The sequence below is a fragment of the Natator depressus genome, chromosome 6, assembly GCF_965152275.1.
Source record: "Natator depressus isolate rNatDep1 chromosome 6, rNatDep2.hap1, whole genome shotgun sequence".
Lineage (NCBI taxonomy): Eukaryota > Metazoa > Chordata > Testudines > Cheloniidae > Natator > Natator depressus.
The window spans coordinates 16,993,647-17,010,128 of record NC_134239.1 but is presented as its reverse complement, the minus strand read 5'-3'; the positions used below and the strand labels follow the sequence as shown (position 1 = coordinate 17,010,128).

Genomic DNA, 16,482 nt, shown 5'->3' with positions numbered 1-16,482 from the left:
ACTATGCCTGGCTCAGGCAGGATCATTTACCTTTGCCCAGTCAAAAGCAGTGCACCGCCACGGGGAGGTAAAACCGAGGCAGGCAGCAGGGTTAGGGGCTAGAGTTGCTGGAGGGAGACGACGCCATCAGGTGGAACTCAGTCACAATGCTACTGCTCAGGCTCCTCTGCCGGCAGCACAAGTGGGCACTATCGAGGGGAAGTCTTGGATATGAAACCAATACAACAACAAACGGGAGGAGGAGCTTAGACAAACTAACAATAACATTCAGGTTTAGCAGCAGTATCCTGTAAAATTGATACAGATTCAGGGATAGAGACCGCAGTTCCCGCCAGTTTGATGTGTGTCAGCCATGCACTCTGCAACCCGTTACTGAAAAAAGAAAAGGAGGACTTGTGGCACCTTAGAGACTAACAAATGTATGCATCCGATGAAGTGAGCTGTAGCTCACGAAAAGCTTATGCTCAGATAAATTGGTTAGTCTCTAAGGTGCCACAAGTACTCCTTTTCTTTTTGCGAATACAGACTAACACGGCTGCTACTCTGAAACCAAACATTACTGAAAGTATGAAGTAATCTTGGCTTTGCCTCATTGTGTGGCCCTGGGAAAATCAATGATTTATTTCCCTACCTGTAAAAGGAGGAATAATACTTACCTACCTTATAGGCATGGTGTAACATTACTTGTACGCTGCTTTGAAAATGGGGAGCATGATGTGTCTTGGAGCCACTACGCCAACATTGGATCAGTTCACAATTTATAGATCTAAAGCAGTAGCTTCATCTATTTTTCAGATGGTGTCCTGCAAAAAGATCCTAAATTCCCTTGCTCCACATCCTAGTATCTGTCAGCGCTGGAGTATAAACTGAATGCTCCATTTTATACCTATCCTTAAGTATAGTTTAAAATGTAGTCCACAGCCATGAGCATGGACAGAGCTTGGAATTTGATTTGCCCACACCTGAGCATCTTAAGTAACTGATGCCATCTGGAAGAAACCCATGGTGTTTGTGGTCTCAGGGCCCAGTTGTGTGAACGGGACAATTTGTAAACAACTGCATTAAGAAACACAATTTTTCCACTGGTGGAGGAAAGCAGCCAGGAGCCATACTTGGATACAAAGCTGTATTTATATATTTATTTATATAGGTATATTTACCTCCAGCATAAAACAAAGTCTAGATAAGCCAAACAAAAAAGTGGGGGAGTCCTGAGAACCAGCACCCCTAAAACTCAGCAAAATATAAATACAAATCAGAAAGAAAGGAGGGAAGCAGTGCTTAGCCCCCCCAGAGCAAATAAAAACCAATAACCATTAATATCTGCTCAGAATGCAACTCTACAAACTTGCTGGCAATATACAGTGATCAAAGCTGTGACAGCAACATTTAAACCAAACAAATTAGTGCTTTATTTTTCCTTAATCCTCACAGTGGTGCTGCAGTCTTTATTTACAGGCTTTAAGCTTTAGAAGTAGGGCAAAAGAGATGTGAATTTGCTTTTGAAACAAACTCTCTCCCAAACAGGCAAACTTTAGAAAGTGGCCTCATGTTCACACTTGACACCCTTCTTTCTGGCTAAGAGTGTCTCGAGAGATGAAGCTTCAGTTTCCAGATGCAGAGAGAAAGGGGAGCTCCCTGCCTTTCGAGGCTGGAAACACTGGCTCAGAGCTCTCTCCGTCTCACACAGGGAAAAGCCTAACTTAACTCTTCCTGCTACTATTTTGGGAAGGGGATGGGGAGAAAACCTCTTTAAGTACAGGGGAGTAGAGTGGAGACCTCCTTAGGAGGCTGACTCTAAGCAACACAGTTGGCCACTTGTTTCCATGGGCTCTGGTGCCATCATGTGGCCATTTCACTCCCTAACAATTACCACCCTACTGTGAAACTCTGGTTCCTGTCTTGGAGAGATACCCTATGGTTTGGATGATCTCTGTGTGTGTAGTTTGTGGAGTACTTTGGGATGAAAAGCACTATAAAAGTTTTTCTGAGAGTACAGGCTGAGTTTAATCCTCCTGTATCTTGTAAATATGTAAGGTATTAACTAATCACTGCCATCTTGCTTTAAAATAGTTGTACATGTAGGACAGGCCTTTGGATTTGAATTATTCCCTTCCTTTTTGGAAAGGAGGTGAACTCACTACAGAGAAACTAACCAGCCATCATCTTCAAGGTCCACAGCAGGTGTTGTGCCTGTGTGTTGGCAGGAAAAGGAGATAGGTGTTACTGCAGACGTTAAGGACTGTGGCTGTGGGCAGAAGCAGTGACCCTGACCCTATGCTTAAGCATCATGGAGCTACCTGAAATGCTACAGATCTTACTTAGGGCTACAACCTACCACCCACCATTATAAATCTCCGGTGACTGCACCCAGTGTGTTGCATCCTCTGGAGTGATGTGAAAGGCATCTGGGAAGACCCACAGCTGCCACTTCTGAGAACACCAGTGGGTTGGGAGGAGGAGGGGGGCAGATTTATACAGTGGTGGTTGTGGGCAGACAGTGAGGAATTGAGCCTGGGGAAAGGCCAGCGCTCCTAAATTAAAGCACAGGCAGTAAGTTCAGCTCTATTAAAAACACAAGAGGAAAACTTTGAGTGGCCCTGATAGCGCTACCCCTCCTGTGCGTGGTCCCAGCAAAATCTGTGAGCGTGCTTACTGACTAGAGTTTGGAAGATTGGGGCCAGCGATTGCCATCTGGAGGACAACAGCTGCCACTAAAGGAATCTCCCAGCTTAAAGACCAAGCAAAGTTCAGGGCAAATACGGGGCGGGGGAAGTAATGTAAAAAGTGTACTTTGCAAAGAGCGGCTGTGGAGGATTTCGTGTCAATTGCTGGCAGGAATGCAGTCCTATGGAGACTGGAATTGTGGCTGCTTCACACTCAAGGACCACAGGGCCATCAGCCTTCTGTCCTTCCCTACTAGTTGCCTAGTGTAGCACAGAAAACGTGCCCCTACCTATGCTCTCACTCACTGGGCATTCAATACTTGTTCTCTGCAGCCAGTGTGCCTTAGGAGCTAGATTGCTAACACAGCTAAGTGTGCTCTGCCAACAGGCACAGAATGGGAACTGAAGAGCTGGTCTGAAACCACGCCTTCAAATAAAGGTCCCGATCCTTAGAGGAACCAAGTCTCTAGCTCCCATAGAAGTCACCAAGAGTTGCAGGCATTTGGCCTGTGGGGGGGGGGGGGGCAGTCACAGAGACAACTGGGAGTTATGTTTGCTATGTATCACCCCCAAAATAAAACACAGATAAGCAAAAGCCCCCAAAGGCTGCATAGGAGCCATCTATATTTGACTAAAAACGCATTCCTTACTGCTTTGCTGGGGGCAACAGTAACTACAGCTGGGACATGAATAGATCCTGCTCTGCTGTCTAAAGACAGCCACTGAAGTCTGGGATTCAGTGATTGTTGTATTTGTCTCCACTACCAGCAAGAAAAGAGAGTCGGCAGAGTCCCTGCCATACCATGGTCGGGCCCTGCCACAGCTACCCAGCCCCAGTTTGGTAAAGCTGCCTACATCAGGTGACGGCACTTTGCAAAGGGAAAAGCACGTACGCCTCTGAAGCCAGCTTTGTGCTTTGGTTCAGCATTGCAGAGTGGAGTTTCCTCCCCTGCCCCTCCCTTTCTCCAGAGGCTGCTGCCACTTTCTTACAGAACGGGGTCACAGGGTTATCCTGGCACAGATTCAGACTGCAGGAATGCAGAAGTTTCCCTCCCCGGTCAGTGAAAAGTGCTGGGGTGGGAGAAAGACACACATACAAGAGCTGCCGAAGTCTGACAGGTCCTAGCTCCCCCGGCACCAGTATAGCTGCCAGGCTGGGCCTCTGCACTCGCCCCCTTTGGTTTCCTATGTAAGACACAAATAGATCAGTAAGGACAGAATTAAGAGGCCTGTTTTTACACTGCTTTAAAAAATTCAGTAGTTTAGCAAGTTAAAACCTTGTAACAGTAAAATACCCATAATACACTCACCAGCTTACCAGGGGGCAATGGGATCCAGGCCTTGAGTCACCTGCCCCGTCCCCTCCTAGGGGAAATTGGTAGGGGGCCACCTTGCCTGGCAGAGACCTGTTGGGACCAGAGCTGCATTCACCAGTAGGTGCAGTGAAACCAGTTACCTGAGTCTCCACGCCCATTCTGCAGAGCAGTCCTTTGGCACCCCTGAGTAGAGGCAGGCAGGGTGAACCTGGGCTTCAGGGATGTTCTGTGGGGCTGGCCCTGGGACCAGCCAGCTCTAGCTACTCTAGAGTAACGGGGACAGTCCCCACCCCAACCACAGAAATATGGGGTACGGCAACAAACACCTGCAAACTGGGCCCTTAGATAGAGGTATTTGGGGGGTGTCTCTGCTCCCAAGGTGCCTCTTCTCCCCACTTCCTGGGGGGGGGAGGAATCAAGGGCAAGCCCTTGCCAACAGGCTGGCATAGGCTGAGTAGGGGTTTTGTGGGGTTCTTAAGTTCATCTGTTCAGGCCTGGTCTGCATGGAGTGTAGGAAACAGGGCAGGGAGGAAAGGGACCAAGGAGAACCCTGTTGCCTCTGCAGCCCCCTCTTGGCAGGGTTTCTCTCTGGCTGTCCGTGTGGAGCATCCCAATGTCACCAGGAATCCTATGGAGTAGGGATGCAGGAAAATAGCCAGTGGCTGACCAGAAGGAACAGCAACTCCAGTGTATGACTTCCAGTATGTCCAGGGGGAGCTCTCCTTTTGGATGGAATTCCAGTGTTTCAGCATTGACAAGAGCTCCAGTCTTGGAAGATAAATTCCAGTGTTGCAGAGAGCTGCTGCATTGCCATAGGAACCAATAGGCCTCTCAGGCTGTTGTTCCCAGCCAGACCATAGCCCCACCTCTAGAGGTTGGGACAAGCCTGTCCACACATGATCCAGTGTAACACTTTCAAATCCAGTGTAGCAGAGGGAGGGAGAAGGGTGCCAGTGTCCCCAGAAGGGAAGGAGATAGACAGAGTTGCTCAGGGCATCCCGGGATTGTGAACTATGGTGTTTGGTTGGCATGTCCAGTAGATCCCTGGGGCTGGTTGTGTTGCTCCTGGCAGAGGTCCTATATTCCTTACGGAGCACTTCAGTGTCTCTATCATCCCCAGGACAGAACCAAAGTAGCTCAGAGCCCCAAGGGGAAGGCGGGAGCAGAAGGGGGCTTGGAGGTTTACAGAGGAAGGCATGTGGCAGTCTGATACGTTTCACCAGTCCCCTTCCTCTCTCCCAGCAAAGGGCACTGGTGCTGCCGGGACTCACTCACAGAGCCAGTAAAACTGGAAATAATAGTCAGTGAAGAGGTGTCCCATGTGCTCCGGGGTGGTACTACAGTTGGCTTGGCCCTGCGGGAGGGAGAGAGGACTGTCAAGAGAAACTTCCTCAGAAGGAGCAGGATTCAGTTGCTATCCCACTTATGCACTGGGGAAGTGGAGGATTTGCTAGCTAGATTTGCATATGGCCCCCATCACCTCCCAAGTGTTTAAAAACAACAACAATCTCAGCCTGTAGGAGTAAAGAGCTCCAGTTTTGCATTTCCCCTGCCCACACCCAGCCCTGCACTGCGTGACGTGGAAAGTCCTGGCCACTCACCCCAACTAACTTCCCTTCCCCCACAATCTGCTCCGCTGTGTACAAGGGGAACCCGGTCACGATTTACACATGCATCCCTGCCCTGAGGGGGGCACAGGGCTCTGGAATTCTCACAGGCCCCCTCCCTCCTGGCAAGATCCAGAGCCCCATCCCTGTAGGGGGTTCAGTGCAGGGGCTGCCCCACTGATCTTGGTCCCCTCTCTCCTCAGCTCTGCCCTGGATGGTGCAGAAGGCATAGCAGGTTCCATACTCACAGGCTGGGCTACTCGGAAGTGGTAGGTGAACTCCCGGAAAGACAGCATCACCATGGGCCAACGCTGTGTCATTTCCTGGGGGAGAAGAAGATACAACCGGTGGGGTGAGACAGAGTGAACCCATTACTACACTACAAAGGTAATTTTCCCTCTGTTGATATTCACCCCTTCTTGTCAACTGTTAAGAATAGGCCACTTCCACCTTAATTGAATTGGCCTCATTAGCACTGACCCCCCACTTGATAAGACAATTTCCATCTTTTCATAATATATATATACTGCTTACTATATTTTTCACTCCATGAATCTGATGATGTGGGTTTTAGCCCACAAAAGCTTATGCCCAAATAAATTTGTTAGTCTCGAAGGTGCCACAAGGACTCCTTGTCGTTTTAACTGGAGCCCAGTGAGTGAAGGAGACTCAGGCTGCACGTCCTTTGAGAGATGGACCAATGGACCCCTCCACAGAGGCAGCCACCTCAGTCCTGTCAGCGACCTCGTGGAGACCAGCACAGCTTTTTGGGGGAGACCCCTGAAGAAAAGCTCAGTGAGTCTAGAACTTCTAGATCCACAGGCAGAGAAATCAGGAGCTAAGGGAGTCAGAGATTAGTTCCTCCTTCCCTCTGGGAGCAGCTCTGCACCGGCACTGAGGCTCTCCGCCCTACCCGGGCTGTTTCCTAACAGTCCCGGAGGTCACACAACAGGGAGGCAGCCCCGAGGTCAGGGGTGGTGGATTCAGATTCACGAAGCAGTAGTTCTAGTAACCACAGTGTCAGTGACTCGTGTGTCAGCCAACTGGGTCTCTCCCTTTCTCAGACCCAGACTACACCACGCCCTGTTTGCTCAACATGAAGACAAAGGCTGCCAGGTTTGTCCCTAGCACCCCGTGTTGCTTCTCAGGAAGCCAGGCAGCTTGGGGTGCCAGGGACCTTTACGACAAACCGTGGGGGACCTCAAGGACGGTCTGGCTGCCCAAGCGGTGCCTGTCCTTTGTGGGATTCTGTGTCCCTACCTGGGTGTCTGTGGTATTGGTGGAGCTGTCCACGCTCACTGTGTTCTGACATGGGTCACTGGACTGGAGGCCACAAAGGTAGATGGACACAGCAGAGGAGGCGCTGGAGAGAGAGGTGAGAGTTCTGCCTGGCACCTGGAAAGCAGACTGACCACTCCGACTGAACCCCAGCAGCTTCACACCTCAGCCAGTTACCCCGTCACCGCCTCCTGCCCCCTGCATCGCACCCACTACTCACAGTCACCACCAGAGCCTGCTCCTCCCCCTGAGCCCGCTCCTCCCCCTCATGCCCCTTCCACCCCACTGTTTCCCCCCTCATGCCCCTCCCTCCCCCCAGAGCCCACCCCACTGTTCCCCCCAGAGCCCGCTCCTCCCACCCCACCGTTCCCCCTCGCCCCTCCCACTCCACCGTTCCCTCCAGAGCCTGTTCCTCCCCCTCACGCCCCTCCCATCCCACTGGTCCCCCCAGAGCCCGCTCCTCCCCCTCACGCCCCTCCCATCTCACCAATCCCCCCCACCCCACCATTCCCCCACCAGAGCCCGCTCCTCCCCCACGCCCCTCTCACTCCACCTTTCCCCCAGAGCTCAATCCTCCCCCTCATGCTCCTGCCACCCCACCATTCCCCCAGAGCCCGCCCCTCCCATCCCACTGGTCCCTCCAGAGCCCGCTCCTCCCCATCGCGCCTCTCCCTTCCCACCGATCGCCCCAGAACCCACTCCTCCCCTTCGCACCCCTCCGGTCCTCCCAGAGCCCGTTCCTCCCCCTCACACCCCTCCCTGTCCACCGGTCCCCCCAGAGTCCCCTCCTCCCCCTCATGCCCCTCCCTTCCCACCAGTCCCCCAGAGCCCACTGCTACCCTTTGCGCCCCAGAATTTTTCACACCCTTGAGTGATGTAGTTCTACTGAACTAGTTTCCTAGTATAGACCAGGCCTGAGAGAGACATGGAACTTGAATACTGGGGCTCACTACAAGTTGGCTGGGCGCTGGCCTACCCAGAATGGACGTTGCTTTAACCTTCATTCCTCTGTGCTAACCTAAGGCCTTCCTATGCCGCGTTCCCATTGACTAATAAACCCAGCTGTTCTGACAACACCGTTTGGTGTCACTGCTCATGCTGGGTGAGGTGCATTAATCCCTGAAGGGTGGACAGGTCTCTGCCAGGAGTCTGTCTGCATGGGACTCGCTGAACAGAGCTCACGGTGTGACGCAGGAGTGCGGAAAGCCCAGAGGTTCAGGCTGAGGACACGGTGACACCATGTGGCTTGCCCTGGAGGAAAAGCGAGACCCCTCGGGGGTCTGGCCACTGAGAGGTTCCTCCTAGAGACTGTTCCAAAGCTGGGGCACAGCACCAATCCTGTGGATCCGTGACACCTTCCCACTCTGTATTTATTGTTACCCTCAGAATCCCTTTGAGTCCCCTTCCACTCAGAGTCACCCTGATAAACCCCTCACACGCCCGCCACTGTAACCCTGGCTCTCGGACGCCAGCGGCAGACAAGCGTTTTCACTCACTTCATCTCCAAGGTCAGGTTGGTGTTCACTGCTGTGGACGGGCTGATGGGGATGCGGTAGGTGATGTTTCCTCTCCTGCGGACACAGACAGAGAATTCGATACCTTGAACAGAACCTTCTGTGGGACGGGCGCTGGGTTCCCCGCCCAAGCGGGCAGCACCCCAGCAAGGCTCTTTAGCTTTTCGGGGAGCAGCACAAGACGGAACTTGGGTAATTTGGCTCAAGGGATCGTTAACATGAGACGCATCCATTCATCGCCAGCACATGGGTTCTAACACAGCCCGTCAGGGCTGGCTGGGCAGAGGATCCAGGAGTGGAGATGGAATCTCTCACCTCTAGAGCATCAACTCCAAACATGGCCCTATGTTGGCAGTGGCCCAGAGTCATTAGATGACTGGGAGCGTGTGTGAAATGGGCTGGTGGTTGTCTCAGTCCAGTTCCTACTGAGTCAGGTGAACATATTACAAACATCCCTGCAGAGACAGTAACAGGCCTCCCTGCTGGCACTCCAGCAGAGAGGCCAAGGACTGACTGCAGGATGGAGACTGAGCGCCCCTCCCTGCCAGAGGCAGCCTATGCAGGCTGTGGCAGGCTAGCAGGGCAGCATGGGGGAAGCCAGAATTGCTGTCCATGCCCTATGGGTAACCAGAGGACTTCAGGCTCCAGGAGCTTTCAATCTGGCACTCACTCAGCATCCAGGGGGAGGCCTGGCCCTGCCTCTCACTCACCTGCATGCGTCCCTGCCTGCACAGTAGTGGGGAGTGATGGCCATGTCATTCTCCACAATCCGGATGGAGCGGAGCGAAGTGTCCGGCCCTGCAGAGAGAAGAGAGGGTACTGAGAAGGGGAAAAGTGGCCAGAACTCCTGGGCATTGAGAGTCAGAGTAGCTGGAGCTGGCAGGGACTTCTGGGGTCCCTGAGGCTATCCCTTCCCCCAAAGCCCATCAGCAGAGGAGTCACAGTTTTCTGCAGGCTCCCTGCTAATTGCCTGGCTAGTTCTCCCCTGGGCAGGGTAAGTCCACTGCCCACTCATAGAATCATAGAATATCAGGGTTGGAAGGGACCCCAGAAGGTCATCTAGTCCAACCCCCTGCTCGAAGCAGGACCAATTCCCAGTTAAATCATCCCAGCCAGGGCTTTGTCAAGCCTGACCTTAAAAACCTCGAAGGAAGGAGATTCTACCACCTCCCTAGGTAACGCATTCCAGTGTTTCACCACCCTCTTAGTGAAAAAGTTTTTCCTAATATCCAATCTAAACCTCCCCCATTGCAACTTGAGACCATTACTCCTCGTTCTGTCATCTGCTACCATTGAGAACAGTCTAGAGCCATCCTCTTTGGAACCCCCTTTCAGGTAGTTGAAAGCAGCTATCAAATCCCCCCTCATTCTTCTCTTCTGCAGACTAAACAATCCCAGCTCCCTCAGCCTCTCGTCATAAGTCATGTGCTCTAGACCCCTAATCATTTTTGTTGCCCTTCGCTGGACTCTCTCCAATTTATCCACATCCTTCTTGTAGTGTGGGGCCCAAAACTGGACACAGTACTCCAGATGAGGCCTCACCAGTGTCGAATAGAGGGGAACGATCACGTCCCTCGATCTGCTCGCTATGCCCCTACTTATACATCCCAAAATGCCATTGGCCTTCTTGGCAACAAGGGCACACTGTTGACTCATATCCAGCTTCTCATCCACTGTCACCCCTAGGTCCTTTTCTGCAGAACTGCTGCCTAGCCATTCGGTCCCTAGTCTGTAGCGGTGCATTGGATTCTTCCATCCTAAGTGCAGGACCCTGCACTTATCCTTATTGAACCTCATCAGATTTCTTTTGGCCCAATCCTCCAATTTGTCTAGGTCCTTCTGTATCCTATCCCTCCCCTCCAGCGTATCTACCACTCCTCCCAGTTTAGTATCATCCGCAAATTTGCTGAGAGTGCAATCCACACCATCCTCCAGATCATTTATGAAGATATTGAACAAAACCGGCCCCAGGACCGACCCCTGGGGCACACCACTTGACACCGCCTGCCAACTAGACATGGAGCCATTGATCACTACCCGTTGAGCCCGACAATCTAGCCAGCTTTCTACCCACCTTATAGTGCATTCATCTAGCCCATACTTCCTTAACTTGCTGACAAGAATACTGTGGGAGACCGCGTCAAAAGCTTTGCTAAAGTCAAGAAACAATACATCCACTGCTTTCCCTTCATCCACAGAACCAGTAATCTCATCATAAAAGGCGATTAGATTAGTCAGGCATGACCTGCCCTTGGTGAACCCATGCTGACTGTTCCTGATCACTTTCCTCTCATGTAAGTGCTTCAGGATTGATTCTTTGAGGACCTGCTCCATGATTTTTCCAGGGACTGAGGTGAGGCTGACTGGCCTGTAGTTCCCAGGATCCTCCTTCTTCCCTTTTTTAAAGATTGGCACTACATTAGCCTTTTTCCAGTCATCCGGGACTTCCCCCATTCGCCACGAGTTTTCAAAGATAGTGGCCAAGGGCTCTGCAATCACAGCCGCCAATTCCTTCAGCACTCTCGGATGCAACTCGTCCGGCCCCATGGACTTGTGCACGTCCAGCTTTTCTAAATAGTCCCTAACCACCTCTATCTCCACAGAGGGCTGGCCATCTCTTCCCCATTCTGTGATGCCCAGCGCAGCAGTCTGGGAGCTGACCTTGTTAGTGAAAACAGAGGCAAAAAAAGCATTGAGTACAAGGTCTCCCTGGCAGACAGCACTTCCTGCTGCTCAGCCTTAGGGATTAGGCCAAGGTTTTCTAACACACGGCTTCCCTCCTTCAATAAGTGGCCTGGTTTTCAGAGGTGCTGCGTACTTGCAGACTCCAGGGACTCCAATGGCAGTTGGGGTGCTCGACCCCCCAGTAATAAGCTCACTCGCTTTGGGTGCCTAGATGTGTATTTCGGTGCTTAACTTCAGAGGTGGGGAAGGGAACTCTTGCTGACTCAGACTGGGGTTTCAGAGCAGTCTAAGGGACTTAGAGGTGCCCAACTTCCTTAGGTCCCTCTCTCCCCTTCCTTGGCCAGCTGGGACATGGAGGTGACTGTTAGCGCTAGACACATGCAGTTCTCCTAGCCTCACCATCGCTGCACCCTTCAGCCAGGGAGTTCACTGCCCCCTTTCCGTGTGTTTGCACTGGGTCACCTGGTTGGGTTTCTAGCCCAGACGAGGCAGCGCTACAGCTGCTCCCCTCCTTGGGCCCAGGTAGCACCGATCCCCACTTTATACAGCTTCACCACCGCCACTGCTTGGGGGAGGGCCACACCCAGGACGGGACTCTCCCTCAGGGACACTACTGTGGAGATAAGAGGGTCTCTCTGTCTCCAGGCCAGCACGCAGACAGCTCTGGGAGTGGCCATTCCTTGGGCTCTGGCACCATCATGTGGCTAAATCCACGTCTTCTCTATGCAGCATTTCTCTCTGCAGCATTTCTCTCTCTCTGCCAAACCAAACTAAAGGACATAAATGGGCGAGAGAGAGCAAGCTGGGGGCAAAGAGTTTGTGTGGGAGCCACACAGCCATGGGCAATTAGGAGCATGGGGCTAGGGTCTGGGCGACATCCCCCTGTGACCCAGGGAGCTGGCAGAGGGCACAAGGGGAGCATAGGGTTTTAGAGGGATCCTCTGGGTTGACTATTTACATTATATCTCACCGAAGGGTGGCACGTGAGGTCTCTATCGAGAGCCAGTAGCCTACTGGTTGTCAGTGTGAAATGTATGTGTGGGTAATAATTAAAGAGTCACGTATCTATAGTAAAAATTATGTTCTTAAGGTCTTGGAGTTAAGGCCAGTCACCAGGTGGCGACATACCTTGAAGATGTTCCTTTCAGGCTGGAGGTAATAGACGCCTAGGCTCTCTCCCTGTCTGGCCATTTGTGTGTTGTGGGCTCACACTGGGTGCCTGGTTGCACACTGAGCCAGGTGCTAATAAAGAGATGTAAAGTCTACAAGAAAGGAAATCTACCAGATGAAATGGCTTTCAGTGGGGGTGCCTGTTGATGGACAAAGGATGGGACTGATATATCTTGGGGGGCAAAGAAACACACAGGATCCCTCACCTAGGAGGCCAGCTGACAGTGTATTCGTCTCATGAAAGGAGGATACACAACCAGCCTGGCTTTAAAACTCAGCACGGATTTCGGGTGAGCAATATTCTACAAAACATGAGAGTACCTTGTGAATTAAGTCTAGGTTCTAGAATGCATGTTATGATTTTGTTTTATATGTAGCCATTTGTTTCCAACGGTTCCACGTGCTACTACTTGAATCTTTCTGCTTTGGTAAATAAACTTATACTTGACTTCACTTCAACCATATCCAAGTGCTGTGAATTGAGCAGAGTGGTGATCTGAGCTGGAACTGGTAAGCTGGGCCATACGGCTTCTTTGGAAGCAGCAAATCTGTGAACACTGCCAGTGGGCCAAGGGCTGGACACTCCAGGGAGACGCTCAGGGGGCTCCGGGGTTGGAGCATTCCTATCGCTAACCTATGGAGGGACAGCAGGGCCTAATAGGCCAATAGGGCAGTGCTTGTGTTGCCCATGGGATTGGGGAGCTGACCCTTGGCAGGCACAGATGAGACTCCCTCACACTAAGGGCAGGTGATAGCAAGGTGCCTCACAACTCTTGGCACCTCTGGGAAGCGTCACACCCCAAAGTGCAAAGAGGCTGCGAGTGCTCAAGCCAAGAAGATGGAAAACTCCACACTCAACGGTCCCGCTGGCTGGGCTGCTAGCCCCAGCCTTTCCAGAAAGCCTCATCCCCAGGGCTGCAAAGACCCCTCATTCCCAAAGCGCTTTACAAGCATCGGGCAAAACTCAGCTCCGCTGACGTAAGTGGCGCCTCAGCTCTGGTGGTGCCCTGGTGAGACGGACAACGCGCCAGGGAAGAACAAATTGGTGGCAAATTGCCGGGGGGGATTTCAACTAGACTGCACACAGGGCCACCCCGACAGATGCACCACAGTGACGCTGCAGGGATGTAATGGGGCATTATGTCGCAGTCTGGATGCTAAGGGGATAGATTTCTCTTGTCTATGAGATCCCCAGGGCAGTGTGCTGGCACGGCCACTGTGTGTGGTGGGGGGAATGAGAGGGTTACGGGACTGGCGGCATATGGGGGAAGATGGGAGTCCGTGTTTGGCTGCAGTGTGGGGGAGGAGGGCGCAGGCTGGGGTCCGGGTATGGCCGCAGTGTGTGCGTGGGGCGGGTTACAGAGGGGCTGAAGGACATTTCAGGTGTGTAATGCTGCTGTTTGGATCTAGCCGACCAGACTGCTGGGAGAGGGGGAGGGGGCCCACTTACTGTCCTGGCTGGTGCCCACCACGTCGGGCTGCTGGCTGGCAGGCTGGGTGACGCTGCGCCGCTGCCGGGTCTGCCCCAGCGGGAAGCTGTTTCGTGACAGCGAGAGGTTGGAGATGTATTTGGATTTGCTCTGAATGTGGGTGAAGGGGGAGGAGGGGCTGGCGTTGGGGCTGCCAAAGCCCTGCGACCGCTCCGGGGTCTTTGGCCACTTGGCGTGAGAGGTCACCTTCCCCGTCACGCCCCTCGATTTAGCTTTGCTACTCATCCCCGGCAGGAGGGAGGTGTGGATCTGGTCTGGGGAGGAAGGGAAAAGAGGGATCAGAGTCAGAGAGGGGAGAGACAGAGACCAAGCAGAAGCATCATCAGGTCATCTCTGAGGAAGGCAGCAGCTTGTTACAGGAGGCAGACGGAGAGCACCCGTCTTCTGTTCATCTGTCCCACCGCTCCTCTCGCCACCCCATTTATACCCCCTTCTCCAGATAACCCGACCCCATCCCATCTGTGCCCGGAGTGAAACTCCAGAGCCACTGACGGAAAGGAGAGCCGATGAGAGTTTGGGATCTGCTGAGGGAAGGGAGGGCAGGGGAAGCCTCTGGCAAGCAGAGGCCAGATTCCCCAGGCAGGAGCTAAGCTCTGCCGTCGGGGCGGGTGCAGCATGGGTTAATGAACAACACTATTGCCCAGAGATCTCTGCTGCTGGGGCTGCTGTGGGATCTGTAGTGGCCATCTCAGGTGCCATTCGTGCTGTGATACCAGACAAGGCAGAAGGGAGCAAGCCAGCTTCTAGAACCATTGCCCATATAGCTACCGTATGGGCCGATCACAGCTGGATGACGGCCTAGCAAGTCTGAACTTATAACGGCACAGACCCAGGAGCTGTAACAGACGGGGCGAGCGCTCAGTCTCTGTGACAGCTGCAGCTAGCACGGCTGGTGGGGAAACACACACACTGCTCCATCTTGGGGGGACTTGGCCAGAAGGAATGAGGCTGGAGCTCAGAGCACAGACTCTCTCTAAATCCTCCCACAACACCATGGAGAGACTTCAGGTAGCATCTGGGCTATATGTTCCAGGCAGAGTGTGTGTTGCCCCGGAGAGGTTTCAATCACAGAGAGTGATTTACAGCGCGTGCATGAACATTAGTGTGTGAGACCCATCACTTCCAGGCGTCACAGGCTGCTGGGGGCCAGGCATGGGGGTATGAGCTCCTCAAAGCACCCAGCACCAAGGGGAGACAAAGCGCACAGACAGGGGGCACACGTCCCTTCAGAAGGTGCAGAGGCAGGAAGCAGCGCTGGGCCTGGGCAGAAGCACCCTCCAGAGCAGATGCTCGCTCCAAGTTTTGGCATGTCCCAGGTGGGCTGGTACTTACCTGTCCGGTTGGGGGCATGTGTGGGGCTGCTCCCAGAGACAGCAACAGGGGAGGCACTGGTGGGAGCAGCAGAACAGCACACGGAGAAACATGGAGGGCTGAAACACACAGCTATGCTACGGCCGGACAAGAGATAGGCAGAGTCAGGCCCATTCACTGTCACTGCAAGACAAACACCAAGGAGACTTCCTATGAGCCAGCACCAGAGGGATGGAACAGCATGAGCAGCACTGAGACAGCCCCCGGGAACCCCCAGCACCGAGACCCCGCCCCATCCCCTCTGCTGTTTCCCAGCCCCCGGGAACCCCCAGCACTGAGACCCGGCCCCATCCCCTCTGCTATATTATAGTCCCTGGGAACACACCCGCCCGTGCCCCCTCCCCGAGACATGGCTGCATCCCCTATTGTATCACAGCTTCTGGGAAACCACATGAGCTCTACTATTATACATGGAACTGCCAGGAAACTGCCAGCATTGTTTGCAGTGGCTTGGCTGGAGCAGAAGCATGCCCCCTGCCACTCGCTCCCCGCTCCAGCCTGCAGAACTGGTACCTACCAGGGTGTGGGGAAGTGCCATCACTAGGTCTGTCTGACGAAGCCGTGGAAGAAACAAGCTGAGTCTTATCAAAGTTCTGATTTAATCTAAAATGCAGGAAATGTGTGTAAGAGCCTTTCACATAAGAAACAAAAGCACTGTCTAGATCTGTATAGAGGGGGAATGAGAAGGGGTGGTATGAGGGGCAGTGGGCAGAGCAGACATGAAGAAAGAGGAAGAATGGGCGATTAGTGAGCAGGACAGGGAAGGGGGAGAGTGCCAGGCTGGGGAAGGAAATGGTTGGCAGAGACAGAGCAGAGCTTGGAATACAAAGATTGTCAGGCCAGATCTAGCCTAGGATCCTGGATCTGGCACTGACCAGCTCTAGCTGCTGCAGAAGAAGTTCTAAGAAGCCCCTTAATGGGTAATTATGAATTAACCTGCCACCAGGGGAAGTTTCTTTCTGTTCCGGTCAGCTAGGGGTTAGTTTATTGCCTGAAGCATGGAGCTTTACATCCTTTCTAAAAGATCTCTTGGTGCTCCCCCACATAAGCGGAGGGTATCCTTACCCAGATACATTTCAGAGTAGCAGCCGTGTTAGTCTGTATTCGCAAAAAGAAAAGGAGTACTTGTGGCACCTTAGAGCCTAACCAATTTATTTGAGCATAATGCATCCGATGAAGTGAGCTGTAGCTCACGAAAGCTTATGCTCAAATAAATTGGTTAGTCTCTAAGGTGCCACAAGTCCTCCTTTTCTTCTTACCCAGATACATGTCTAATCCTTTTGTGACCCCAGTAGCCCTGGGTCTCAATCATCTCTTGTGCCTGTGGGTTTCACACGCTAATTATGCTGTGTGTAAAGGGTTTCCTTTTATCAGATTCAAATTTA

General features: G+C 52.7%; 1 protein-coding gene across 7 annotated transcripts in view; it reads right to left on the bottom strand.

Annotated features, from left to right (window-relative positions):
* Positions 1–1,164: 1,164 nt before the first annotated feature.
* The window catches only part of MYRF (myelin regulatory factor), a 137,553-nt gene continuing 122,235 nt past the window's right edge, over positions 1,165–16,482 (bottom strand). For all 7 annotated transcript variants that reach the window (XM_074954651.1, XM_074954649.1, XM_074954654.1 and 4 more), the window contains 8 exons: positions 15,615–15,700; positions 15,059–15,220; positions 13,687–13,980; positions 9,092–9,179; positions 8,364–8,438; positions 6,850–6,952; positions 5,838–5,912; positions 1,165–5,336 (listed from right to left, as the gene is read on the bottom strand). In XM_074954651.1, the coding sequence (XP_074810752.1) occupies positions 5,250–5,336; positions 5,838–5,912; positions 6,850–6,952; positions 8,364–8,438; positions 9,092–9,179; positions 13,687–13,980; positions 15,059–15,220; positions 15,615–15,700 (970 nt within the window). In that variant the 3' untranslated portion in view covers positions 1,165–5,249. The remainder of the gene's footprint in view (positions 5,337–5,837; positions 5,913–6,849; positions 6,953–8,363; positions 8,439–9,091; positions 9,180–13,686; positions 13,981–15,058; positions 15,221–15,614; positions 15,701–16,482) is intronic.